Source organism: Lolium rigidum, chromosome 7 (assembly GCF_022539505.1).
Source record: "Lolium rigidum isolate FL_2022 chromosome 7, APGP_CSIRO_Lrig_0.1, whole genome shotgun sequence".
NCBI lineage: Eukaryota > Viridiplantae > Streptophyta > Magnoliopsida > Poales > Poaceae > Lolium > Lolium rigidum.
This window is the reverse complement of record NC_061514.1, coordinates 283,338,684-283,351,515: the sequence shown is the minus strand read 5'-3', so window position 1 is coordinate 283,351,515 and position 12,832 is coordinate 283,338,684. Positions and strand designations below refer to the sequence as shown.

The 12,832-nt window shown below is 46.1% G+C and overlaps 2 protein-coding genes across 2 annotated transcripts; one reads left to right on the top strand and one right to left on the bottom strand.

Annotated features, from left to right (window-relative positions):
• The first annotated feature begins 3,025 nt into the window (after nucleotides 1-3,025).
• On the top strand, nucleotides 3,026-7,499 carry LOC124673889 (pre-mRNA-splicing factor SYF1-like). Its single transcript, XM_047209936.1, has 7 exons — nucleotides 3,026-4,258; nucleotides 4,510-4,835; nucleotides 5,148-5,332; nucleotides 5,428-5,598; nucleotides 6,166-6,366; nucleotides 6,704-6,955; nucleotides 7,047-7,499. Exons 1-7 carry the CDS (start codon nucleotides 3,045-3,047, stop codon nucleotides 7,497-7,499), a joined length of 2,802 nt encoding a protein of 933 aa, XP_047065892.1. The 5' UTR covers nucleotides 3,026-3,044.
• Nucleotides 7,500-7,967: 468 nt separating this feature from the next.
• Nucleotides 7,968-9,684, bottom strand: LOC124677164 (nodulation protein H-like). Its single transcript, XM_047213165.1, has 4 exons — nucleotides 9,420-9,684; nucleotides 8,791-8,970; nucleotides 8,294-8,449; nucleotides 7,968-8,215 (listed from the first exon to the last, which is right to left on the bottom strand). The coding sequence occupies exons 1-4, from the start codon at nucleotides 9,630-9,632 to the stop codon at nucleotides 8,039-8,041; spliced, it is 726 nt and encodes a 241-aa protein (XP_047069121.1). The 5' UTR covers nucleotides 9,633-9,684; the 3' UTR covers nucleotides 7,968-8,038.
• Nucleotides 9,685-12,832: the final 3,148 nt, after the last annotated feature.

Here is a 12,832-nt window from a genome sequence, read left to right as displayed (position 1 = left end):
ATCATTATAATCATCATATATGGGAGGCAAAGTATCATCAAAGTAAATTTTCTCCTCAATGCTTGGGGGACTAAAAATATCATGCTCATCAAAGCCAGCTTCCCCAAGCTTAGAATTTTCCATATCATTAGCAACAATGGTGTTCAAAGCGTTCATACTAATATGTTCCATAGGTTTTTTAATTTTCGCATCAAACCATCCATGTCTTAAATCAGGAAATAGAATAAGAAGCTCATTGTTGTCCATTATGCCAAACTAGTGTAAACAAGAAACAAAAAGATGCAATTGCAGGATCTAAAGGAAATAGCTTCGAGCACACACACAACGGCAACGAGAAAAGTACTTTTACCCGGGACCGAGTATGAGTGCCTTTTACCTTTCCTCCCCGGCAACGGCGCCGGAAAATAGCTTGATGTCTACGGGTGCTTCTATTCTTGTAGACAGTGTTGGGCCTCCAAGAGCAGAGGTTTGTAGAACAGCGAGCAAGTTTCCCTTAAGTGGATCACCCAAGGTTTATCGAACTCGGGGAGGAAGAGGTCAAAGATATCCCTCTCATGCAACCCCGCAACCACAAAGCAAGAAGTCTCTTGTGTCCCCAACACACCTAATAGGTGCACTAGTTCGGCGAAGAGATAGTGAAATACAGGTGGTATAAATAAGTATGAGCAAGTGGCAACGGCACCGGAAAAGTGCTTTGCCCGGGACGAGTAAACAAGCGGTAGTAACACAATAAAACGAGTAAACAAGCAGCGATAGCGATATTTAGGAACAAGGCCTAGGGATTAGACTTTCACTAGTGGACACTCTCAACTTTGATCACATAACAGAATAGATAAATGCATACTCTACACTCTCTTGTTGGATGATGAACAGCACTAATTGCGTAGGATTACACGAACCCTCAATGCCGGAGTTAACAAGCTCCACAATATTCAATGTTCATATTTAAATAATCTTAGAGTGCATGACAGATCAACACAACTAAACCAAGTACTAACATAGCATGCACACTGTCACCTTCACACTATGTAGGAGGAATAGATCACATCAATACCATCATAGCAATAGTTAACTTCATAATCTACAAGAGATCACAATCATAGCCTACGCCAAGTACTAACACGGATGCACACACTCTGTCACCATTACACCGTGCGGGAGGAATAAAACTAGTTTAATAACATCACTAGAGTAGCACATGGATAAATTGTGATACAAAACACATTGCAATCATAAAGGGATATAAATAAGCACTTCACTATGCCATTCATAACAGTGAATAAGTATTCTGTGAAATATAGCCTAAGAGACCCACACGGTGCACACACCGTCACCTTTACACACGTGGGACAAGGAGTCTCCGGAGATCACATAAGTAAAACCCACTTGACTAGCATAATGACATCTAGATTACAAGCATCATCATATGAATCTCAATCATGTAAGGCAGCTCATGAGATTATTATATTGAAGCACATAGGAGAGAGATGAACCACATAGCTACCGGTACATGCCCCGAGCCTCGATGGAGAACTACTCCCTCCTCATGGGAGACAAGCAGCGTTGATGGAGATGGCGGTGGTGTCGATGGAGGAGCCTTCCGGGGGCACTTCCCCGTCCCGGCGGCGTGCCGGAATAGAGACTCCTGTCCCCCAGATCTTGACTTCGCGATGGCGGCGGCTCTGGAAGGTTTCTCGTACCGTGCTTTTTTCGTATCGAAGTTTTAGGTCAGGGACCTTTATATAGGCGAAGAGGCGGCGTCAGAAGGTCAACGAGGCGACGACACGCTAGGGGGGCGCGGGCCACCCCCAGGCCGCGCCGGCCTACCATCCGGTGGGCTCGTGGCCCCCTCCGGCGACTCTCGGGTGTTCCGGATGCTTCCAGGGATTCTAAGATGCTTGGGCGTTGATTTCGTCCGATTCCGAGAATATTTCCTTACTAGGATTTCGAAACCAAAAACAGCAGAAAACGACGAATCGGCCCTTCGGCATCTCGTCAATAGGTTAGTTCCGGAAAACACATAAATATGACATAAAGTATGCATAAAACATGTAGATATCATCAATAATGTGGCATGGAACATAAGAAATTATCGATACGTCGGAGACGTATCACCACTTACTATATTTAACTGTGGTCACATGCTCCCTAAGAATCACCGAGAGTTTTATGGCGTTTTAAATGCAATCGTATGCTGACATTCCACATGATATCTACAACCATGGTGGCTAATGGTTCATTAATACACTACATAATACATAAGTGATATATGTTAGATCATTTTCGTTGGTCGATTTATGTATCGATTAATGTGATCCGTGATTGTAATACTCTGAATTTTGAACTTCATAATAAAGATGGATATATGCATTGGTTGATGTAGAAGCTGAAGTTATACTCTTCTTCACTGTTCACCACAACACCCTTCCCTCACGTCAACTCATTTCCATGTTCACATGTGCATCGATGGTTAGCTCAATGGGTTCTTTATCAATGTGGGGTCACTTTATTTTATGCCAAGCGGTGCCCTCCTTGTGTGGTTGGTGCCGTAATTTTTTTTATTTCAGATCAGTGGTGATGTGTTAGCATTTCAGGCAAATGGGCACCAACACCACCGTAGAGGGCTTAATTGAAAACAATGTGTACATTTTATTAACTCATGATTGCCTGCTTCTATAATAGTTTTGCCGAAATATTTTTCTTCATAAAAATTGGCATATGAAAAATATTTTTCTTCATGGGCTTAACTCATGATTGCCCAAAAAAGAAAAACAAGGTCCTTCGCGCCGGGTTGGGTCGGTTCGCGCGGCGTTGCCTTAGTTACCGCCCCGGCCCACCCGAAAGCAAAGCCCAACCCGCGTCGGTTACAGCCTCGGAGTAATAATCCTTGGCCGACGCAGAATCCAACTGGCCCGGTACGACAACAAGACAACGGAGCCCGCGCCGGGCTGGTGTGGTAGACGGCCATCGTCCCCACTTCCGTCGCAAATCCTCCGCACCGTCTCAAATCCCCAAACCCTAGCGAACCCCGACTCGCCGCGACGATGCCGTCGGCGGCCGCGGGCCCGGCGGCGGTGGCTCCTCCGCCGCCGAAGCCCTCCGCCCCCGCCGCCCTCCCGTTCGCCGGGATCTCCCCGGACCTCTACCCGACGGAGGACGACCTGCCCTACGAGGAGGAGATCCTGCGGGAGCCGTTCAAGCTCAAGGGGTGGTGGCGCTACCTGGTCGCCCGCGCCACCTCCCCCTTCCCCAAGCGCGCCGTCATCTACGAGCGCGCGCTCAAGGCGCTCCCGGGCAGCTACAAGCTCTGGCACGCCTACCTCCGCGAGCGCCTCGACCACGCGCGCCCCCACCCCATCACCCACCCGGCCTACTCCTCCCTCAACAACACCTTCGAGCGCGCGCTCGCCACCATGCACAAGATGCCGCGCGTCTGGGCGCTCTACCTCGCCTCGCTGCTCGACCAGCGCCTGCTCACGCGCGGCCGCCGCGCCTTCGACCGCGCGCTCCGCGCGCTGCCCGTCACGCAGCACGACCGCATCTGGCCGCTCTACCTGCGGCTCGCGTCGCTGCACGCCTGCCCCGTCGAGACCTCCTTCCGCGTCTTCCGCCGCTACCTCCAGTTCGACCCCTCCCACGCCGAGGACTTCATCGAGTTCCTCGTCTCATCTAACCGCTGGCAGGAGGCCGCCGACCGCCTCGCGTCCGTGCTCAACGACGACGGCTTCCGCTCCGTCAAGGGCAAGACCAGGCACCAGCTCTGGCTCGAGCTCTGCGACATCCTCACCAAGCACGCCGACGAGGTGGCCGGGCTCAAGGGGGACGCCATTCTGCGGGGCGGGATACGCAAGTTCACCGACGAGGTCGGCAAGCTGTGGACCTCGCTCGCCGATTACTACGTCAGGAGGACCCTCTATGAGAAGGCGAGGGACGTGTTCGAGGAAGGGGTTGCTTCGGTCATGACAGTGCAGGAGTTCAGTGTGGTGTTTGAGGCATATACGCAGTTTGAGCAGAGTATGCTGGCCGCAAAGCTGGAGGCAGCTGAAGAGGACGACGGGGGTGAGGGGAGCGACGAGGATGACAGGAAGAGTGGGATGGACAAGCTATCCAAGAAATTCCTTGCTGGGTGCTGGTTGACTGATGAAGATGATACTGATTTGAGGCTCGCAAGGTTTGAGCGGCTATTGGATCGCAGACCAGAGCTCCTTAGCAGTGTTCTGTTGAGACAGAATCCACATAATGTGGAGGAGTGGCACAGGTGAGACTTCATGTGGCATATCCATTATCAGTTATTTCTTCTTTCCTCGCATTATAATCCACTAAAAATCAATGTTGATCAATCCATTCAATGCATTTTTCTCAAGGAGGACAAGCTTATGATTCTTTAGTGCATAGCAAGTTGCAAATATATGTGCCTAGTTTTTTTTTTAATTTCTCAGCCTAGTAATGCATTTTAGGTGGTTGTCAACTTGATGATGGAATTGGCTAACAGTGCAACAATATTTGCAGGAGGGTAAAACTTTTCGAGAAGGAGCCTGCAAGGCAAGTAGCGACATATGTTGAGGCTGTGAAAACTGTGGACCCAATGAAGGCAGTCGGGAAACCTCATACTCTATGGGTGGCATTTGCAAAGATGTATGAGAAACATAACCGTTTAGATAGTGCTGAAGATATCTTTAAAAAGGCTACACAAGTGAACTATAAGGTAGCGGACCACTTGGCTACAGTTTGGTGTGAATGGGCGGAGATGGAACTGCGCAACCAAAACTTTGACAAGGCGATTGAGCTGATGAGGTTAGCAACAGCAGAGCCCTCTGTTGAGGTGAAGAGGCGAGGTATAATATATTTTCCTGAGTTGTGTTGATTTCTTGTGTACTCCCTCCGTTCTGATTTAGTCTACATTCTAGAAAAAATAAGACAAACTAGTATTGCATTTATTAGTACTACTTAGATATGTTAACAACCAATCCAAGCTACATTGAAAATAGCAACATCCAATAAAGAGAGCAAAACCACTTCGTTTTCAGTGTTATTATTCACTAAAAGCTTAGATTATTTTAGAACAAATTTTGGGGCTAGAGTGTAGAGTACTTCAGAAAGGAGGGGCTATTTGACAAATCATTTTTGCTAACAATTTGTATTTTCAGCTGCTGCTGAGGGAGATGAGCCGGTCCAGCTGAGATTACATAAATCTCTGAAACTATGGAGTTTCTATGTTGATCTGGAGGAGAGCCTTGGATCGCTGGAAACAACCCGTGCTGTTTACGAGAGAATATTAGATTTAAGAATTGCCACTCCTCAAATAATTCTTAATTATGCGTTTCTTCTTGAGGTAGGATCTTTGTTCAAAGCACACACTTTTGAAGTTTCAAGTAGACTTTATTACATGGATATACAATGGTTGTTTACTGTTTTCTTCCTCTGCAGGAGAACAAGTATTTCGAAGATGCATTCAAAGTGTTTGAAAGAGGTGTAAAAATATTCAAGTATCCTCATGTTAAGGATATTTGGGTTACCTACCTCACGAAGTTTGTAAAGAGGTACCAGCGAAGCAAGCTAGAGCGGGCAAGAGAGCTGTTCACTGAAGCTGTCCAAAAGGTTAATAGAAACTTAACCCTTCTTGAATTTTGTCATCAGTCTACTTGAACTGCCTGTTATTAATGCTATTACCAACTTATATTTGTCAAATTATGCTTCTAATTTATCACTAGTGACCTGATCACAAATTTTGTCTGAGCTTTGTTTTGCTACTTAAGAATATGCCATAGTAGTTCTTGATCAGTGATGCCATAAGAATATGCCTGTAATTAATGATGTTACCAACTTATATTTGTCAAATTATGCTTCTAATTTATCACTAGTGACCTGATCACAAATTTTGTCTTTGCTTTGTTTCGCTACTTAAGAATATGCCATAGTAGTTCTTGATCAGTGATGTGATTTTATTGTTGTTGCGTGGATTTTGCTATTACCATTTGGCATTTGCACTCGTTGCTTTCTTGTTTTGCCTCGGAACCTTTTGTTGCCGCTTCTCGTTATGTACACTTGCTTATTTAGACATACCCCCTAGGTTCATTTAAACCTTTTTTTCCTGCATGGCATGATCATCTAAACTATCATGTTCCATATATTGTCTTGTTACTTACATTTGCTTCTTTGTATCAGGCTCCACCGGATGAAAAGAAGGCCTTATATTTGCAATATGCTAAACTGGAGGAAGACTATGGACTCGCAAAACGTGCAATGAATGTATACGATGAAGCTGTAAGAGCTGTTCCTAACGGTCAAAAGATGAGTATGTATGAAATATACATAGCACGTGCTGCTGAACTTTTCGGTGTTCCAAGGACCAGACAAATATATGAGGTAAGCTTATTATCCTCGTTTGTATTCTTCTTTTCTGTTTCATGCTTTTTAGTTTTGGGAACGGTACTGTTAAGTCCCTGTTTCGAGACAATGCGGTATTTTAGAAAAATGAGTACATTTATAGTGATCCCAGCTTCTTAATTATGTTTCTTACTGTTTAGTTGCATTAGTTAGTAATGCATGAACCTTCTATGCTCGCTCTAATGACTAAATTGGGGTATAAAGAAATTCACCAGTCATTTATCCGTGCATCACACCCTAGATTTAGCCTGTCAGGCCCTTCAGTATCGGAAAATGTACTTACTTTATTCTGCTGTGCTTCTTGGCATCTTTGCAGCAAGCTATAGAATCTGGTCTCCCAGATAGAGATGTTATGACAATGTGCATGAAGTTTGCGGAACTTGAAAGAAATCTTGGAGAAATCGACCGTTCGCGTGCTATTTATATCCATGCCTCCAACTATGCCGATCCAAACTCTCATCCAGAGTTTTGGAAAAAGTGGAATGACTTCGAGATCCAACACGGTAATGAAGATACGTTCAGGGAGATGCTTCGCATCAAGCGTACAGTGGCCGCTAGCCGCAGTCAGGTATGTCACATGGATCAACTCTATAGACAATTAGACATCAAGAAGCATCCTTGTATCGTAAACTGATGTTGTACTTATGTGCCATGTGCAGACTCATTTCATCCTTCCTGAGTACTTGATGCAAAGGGACCAGAGGCTAACCATGGATGAGGCGGTGGACACTCTGACACGTGCTGGTGTTCCTCAGGATGAGATGGCGGCCCTAGAAAGGCAACTAGTTTCTGAACCATCCTCGGCGCCAGCTGCAGCTCCAAGCACCAGTACGACTCCCGCTAACAGAATGATGAACTTTGTTAGTGCTGGAGCAGAGGTGCGGGCTGAGAGCAGCACAGAACAGGCTGCTGCTAACAATGAGGACATCGAGCTGCCTGATGAAGAGAGTGATGAGGAGGCGGATGTCCAAATCGAAGAGAGGAGTGTTCCTGCTGCTGTGTTTGGAGAGCTTGGCAAGAGAGCTGCAGAGAACAGGGAGGAAAGCTCTTCTGCTCAAGAGAACGAGCAGCAGCTGGGCGCTCTCGAGAGAATTAAGCGAAGGCGTCAATAGGGTCTCCTATTAAGAATGTAATCCCAGTAACTGGCGCTGAGCTCAATGATGTTGTAGTTGTTACGTGTAATCATTTTCTTGTTGGCGTTTGCTCTTCTTGTACAAGAATTTTACAGGAGTCCAGTCTTGATCAACAACAGTTTTTTTGTGTACAAACTAGAACTCTTGGGGTGTCATGCCCATTTTTTTTTTATGAAAAATTGTTGATTCCAAGGAATGAACATTGGAACTAGCAATATATGCTTCCGTTGGGCTTTGCACTGAGAAATATACTCATTTTTCTTTAGGAAAATTTAATATTTATTCCTCAAATTTGAATCCAATGAGTGAGCTACTAGTTAGTAGAAAACACAAAAGAAATGAAAAAGTAGCTGTAAGAACTGTACAGTTTTCCCTACTATTTCCATCTCGATCCCTCCCATCTTCTGATCTTCAGGCATTTTTCACTACTCATTTGTACTAGTACAAAAGAATCAATCCTCTTGAAATTACAGCCTCCTTGCCAGTGATCCTGAACTTGCATCAGAACTAAGAATGCATCACTTCAGGTAATCTGCGCCGTCCAGAAAGCGCGCATACTCTGTCCCGTTGAGTTTGCTGTTCACATCCTCCCAGTTCCAGATAAGGTCTGGAAGCGGACGTGTATGAATCTTCACTTGCCTGCTGACCAGTTTCCTCACTGGAACACCGAGGAACTTTTGCACCTGGAGTAATGCCTGCACACACAGATACGCCATTAAAGTAACCTGCAAAGTTATTGATCCGTCACTAGGGCATTCAAATGTGTTCAGTACATTTCTGTTGCTGATTATGTCCTCGTAGTAGAGGATCATGCGCCGTGTCGTGTTGAAGTAGTCCAAGCAATCTCCCATGTACTTCTCAACATCCCTGATGTTTGAAATCAGAGTTGACACGTCCAGTTCTGGTTTGAATTTCGCTAGTATCTCAGCCTGGCCCAGAACAAGATATACTGATCAGATGAATGCACTAATCAATATGACCAACAGGTTGCAGATCAGAAGACAGTTAAAAGTTGAAGTGGATCAAAGTGCAGATCTCAACATTAGTTTTAGCATTGAGAGCGCAGTAAGTAGTTCAGAACCCAAGCAAGGAAACAAGGGTAGCGTTATTTATACGAAAGAACGCATGGCTCATTCCGATATTGCACATGCATATTATATCCATATTTACAAAATGGGCAGAGAGTAATACTAACCCAAATAGAAAAATGTGAGGGAACAGAGCAAAGTTTTATTGCAGTAAATTTATTTGAATTGTGAATAGAAGATACCTCTTCTTCCGAGTGAACATGAGATTTGTGGGTTCCATTCAGTTGCTTTGCATCTCTGTCATAGTTGTTGGCCAATACAGAGATAAGTCTGCGCAATGTGTTTCTCCTGAATAGAAATATCAGAGAGACACCCTTCTTGTTCAAATAACTAAGTATATCATCATGATAGTCCATAAACCCCTGGAGAACACGATGATATCAGTTAATGGCACGCATAATTAAATTATGCATTAGTTACCTGTAGGCACAATTTTGCTAAAGCTAATGATGCACCGAACAATACGAACACCAACATCAATAATCTTGAATAACCACCCTGGGTTTTAGACAAGTTCAGTGTTGTTAACATGACAGGACGTAACACTGAGAACTGAGAACTACAGGCATATTACGCTGTGATACATTAAAAAATTCTAACTGCAGGCTTAGCAGAATCCGAACCCCTGGCGAGCAAACCAGATCATAAGACCAGTCTGAACTAGACTAGTATAAGTAACTATGGAAAGGCTGAGGCTCTGCTTCAAAGTGTTTACTTTCTGAAATCATGACCGACAGAGCAGCCAGACTACCAAATAAATTCTGAACCTTCAAATTCACATTGAGCAAGAAAAAGGTGGAGGTTAAAATACCTGATTCAGCATCCACTTGAACCCAAACGCAGCCGTGCACTCATTTTTTGCCGCACTCGTGGACCAGTCCAAGTTATACAGTTTGTCGAGTGCTTGTACGATAGACGATATATTTTCTCTTCTATCCATTCTATTAAATATTTCGCCGTTCGAGCTGATGTTAGGGTGGCTATTTAGCAGCGTCTCAAACCATCCACTTCCTGATCTCTGCATCGACACGATCGCAAAAAACCGAACAGGAGTACACGAGCATTCCGCCCTACATCAGGAAACAGAACGGCACAACATGTGTCAGACGAAAATCTGCATACACAATAAGGGGGATGTTGGTAGAGAGTTTATCCATCCAAAGAGGAAACCGACCTGCTATAACCCTCTGGTTTTGGGAAGTGCACATATGGCAGCTCCCCATCCGGAACAACAGGCCTTGTGCAAACATGTCCTGTCTGTTCTTCTGCACCGTTATCCCCTCCTTTGTTCTCTAGCCTAATCTGGTTGAAGGAGAGGTAGCATACATAGAGACCGAACAGCGCGATGAGGAACACGAGACTCTGCCGTGGCGGTAGTGGTGCCACCTTGGAACCCTTAAGCGAGTATGGGTGCTGCAAGTAGCAAAATTAAGTTCAGTATTGTTGGTAACAAATGAACAGAGAGCACCAAATTCAGAAGTAGCACCTGTACCATCTTCTGCTCGCAGGTTGCAACACAAGAACCTACTGCCGGTTTCTGGTCCTCCTTCTTGCCCAAAGTAAATTAACATGTTGAGTGCTCATGGATATCAGCGACCCGCCATGTGCGTCCTGGTAGATCACAGAGATCCTGCAGTCAGCAACCCTCCATGGAAATACAGTCCAGCAGCAAGAACCAGTTCAAAAGGCGCGCTTCAGAAACTTACCAGACCGCAATTGGATGGGGGGTAAGGAAGACTAGAGAACCCTAGGCGGAGAGGAGAGAAACCCTGGAACAGGATTTAGCAGCGGTGAGGAATGGCGGAAAAAGGAGAAGCCGGAGCCAAGCGCTCCACGAAATGCTGACCCGAATCGCCCACCGAGAGAGTCTTGAGGGCGGAAACCAAGAATCCCCTGGTTGGATTTGAGCTCCGGAATGGCGGGGAATCCCACCAGAAAGGAAGAAGAGAAGAAATACCCAAAGCCGGCTCGCTCGCTGGAGCAAGGCGAGGAGAACCCAGGTGAGATTTAGCACAAGACGGACCTCACCAGCTAGGGATATCGGAGAAAGGGGGCAAGATCCTGACGAAAGGGTCACATGAACAACCCTCGCCTGGTTCGTCAGCAAATACCGACAGCTTCCTCTTCCTCTCTGTGATTTCTTGGTTTATAATAATGGGAGACGACAGAGCAGGAACGAGTTTGGTTTACAAGAATGAGCAAGAGATAATCAAGTAGTCCAAGGAAATGAGTTTCGAATTTAATTATCCCCAGAGGTTTGCAAGATTCGGAAGAATTGACTGACGACAGCAAGATTGGGGAGATTTTAGTTAACGCGGAAGGATTAGTAGGTAAGCAAAGGGAGCTGCTGCGAAACTCAAAGTGCAGAGTGCAGACGGAGTAAAAGACGAGAGAGAAAAGAGGGGTCTGAGCACATCGATGAGCTGGACTTGGTCTTGGTGGACCATCAATTTAAAACACAAGGAGAGATGATGTTGGTAATTTGAAACTTTGGATCTGGCTGGTGGAACCAACTCTCCCTTCACCCTCCCCTCCTCTCTAGATTTAGGAGCCGCGCCCTTGTCCCTTTGATCTCTTCTCTTCAGGTTAGGTTAGGACGCGTTTGGTAGGCTGGATGGACCTTGGCTCGCATCGGGCTAACAAATTTCGGCCCGTTTGGATGCCTGCAGGCCACTGCGTTCTTGCATGAACGGGGTTTTAAAGCACCCCCGGGACAAGCCCTGGAGGAACGCCCGGAATGACAGTTTCTCCGGGGCCAGGCCCGTTGCGACCAGAAGCCTGCACGCGTGGAGAAGGGAGACGGAGACGCCGCGTCCCTTCGGGAACACGCGTCATAATTAGCCTCACCGCACCCCTCTCCTTCCTCTCACCCGCGACCGCACTTTCACCTCCCCCAAACTATCACATCACCCGGCGATTCCCCTCCCGCCGACCAACCCGCCGCACGGCCGCACGGAGGAGCGCCGGTACCGGTGGAGGAGACGTCGGCAAGCATCATCGGGACATCGACCGCAACCTGCTCCGCAGTCTTCATCGGCATCTCGAGTTCGCTCGCGATCTCGAGCTCGTCCTCAGCCGGAACAATGGCGGTAACGACCTCTCCTTCTCACCTTCGTACTCGTTCTGCCATAACATGCCATTGTTGGTCATTTGTGACGACATGCAGATTATATATGCTAGGGTTTCCGTTAGGATGTGTTCGGATTGATGTTTGCAAGGTGTTCGTCCCCATTTCTTGCTGTTCTTGTCCAGTTCTTACTTTTCACGGTCTCGATTTGCTTAGATATGTTACTCTAGTATCAGATTGCGGTAGATCCTTCCTAGATCGGACTGTGGATTGCTGAAACTGCCAGATCTTACTGGGCATGCAAAGAGGGGAAGGGTTTTTTTGTGCTAAATTTAGCATGTTCAGATTGTTTCTGATTGAACTAGGCCGATGATTGTAACAGGGAATCATAGTGTGAGGAGATGATTGATCAGAACCTATGGCATGACTGAACAACAACATGCCATTGGTTCTGATCAAACATCTCCTCCATACGTGCTCATTGTATGAGGCCTATGCTACCTTGCTTTCCATGTTTGTACTTCTTCAGTTGTGCAATGGCCAATAATTTAAGTAAGGCACAACGGAAGGCAGGGTGCTGCCCTCAAACTTAGTCATGTGTGCCATATTATTTGCACACTAGACTTAGTTTGCGGACAGTCCCTTTGGCTGCCGTGTGATCCAATATATGAGGCCTCATTTTGGTTGTCTAGTGCATTGGTCAATGACTGAACAATGGCACACTGGAAGGTAAGGTGCTGCCCTCAAACTTAATCGTGTGTGTGTGATTACTTGCACACTAGACTTAGTTTCAGGGCAGTCCCTTGAGCTGCCGTGTGAGCCAATGTATAAGGCATCACATGTTTTCAATGTTCGTTCTCATCTATATACTTGTGAGCAGGCACACCTCTAATGGCATGTGTTCTTGTGGCAGACTGAGAAGCTCATGCTTGGGCCACCTACTGAGACCCCCGAGGAGGGACCGTCGAAGAAGCGAAGGGCGGCTAACGTGTGGTGACCCTGCATACCACTGCATGTTGTAGTATGCCAGTCGTTGATATAACATTCGCGAAGTACCATTCCGCAAATATTACATCCCTCAGAGTAGTACAACGTAACATAGCGAGGTCCATAACTTATTCACATATTATTACAATCATCATACACAAGTCGTCTCG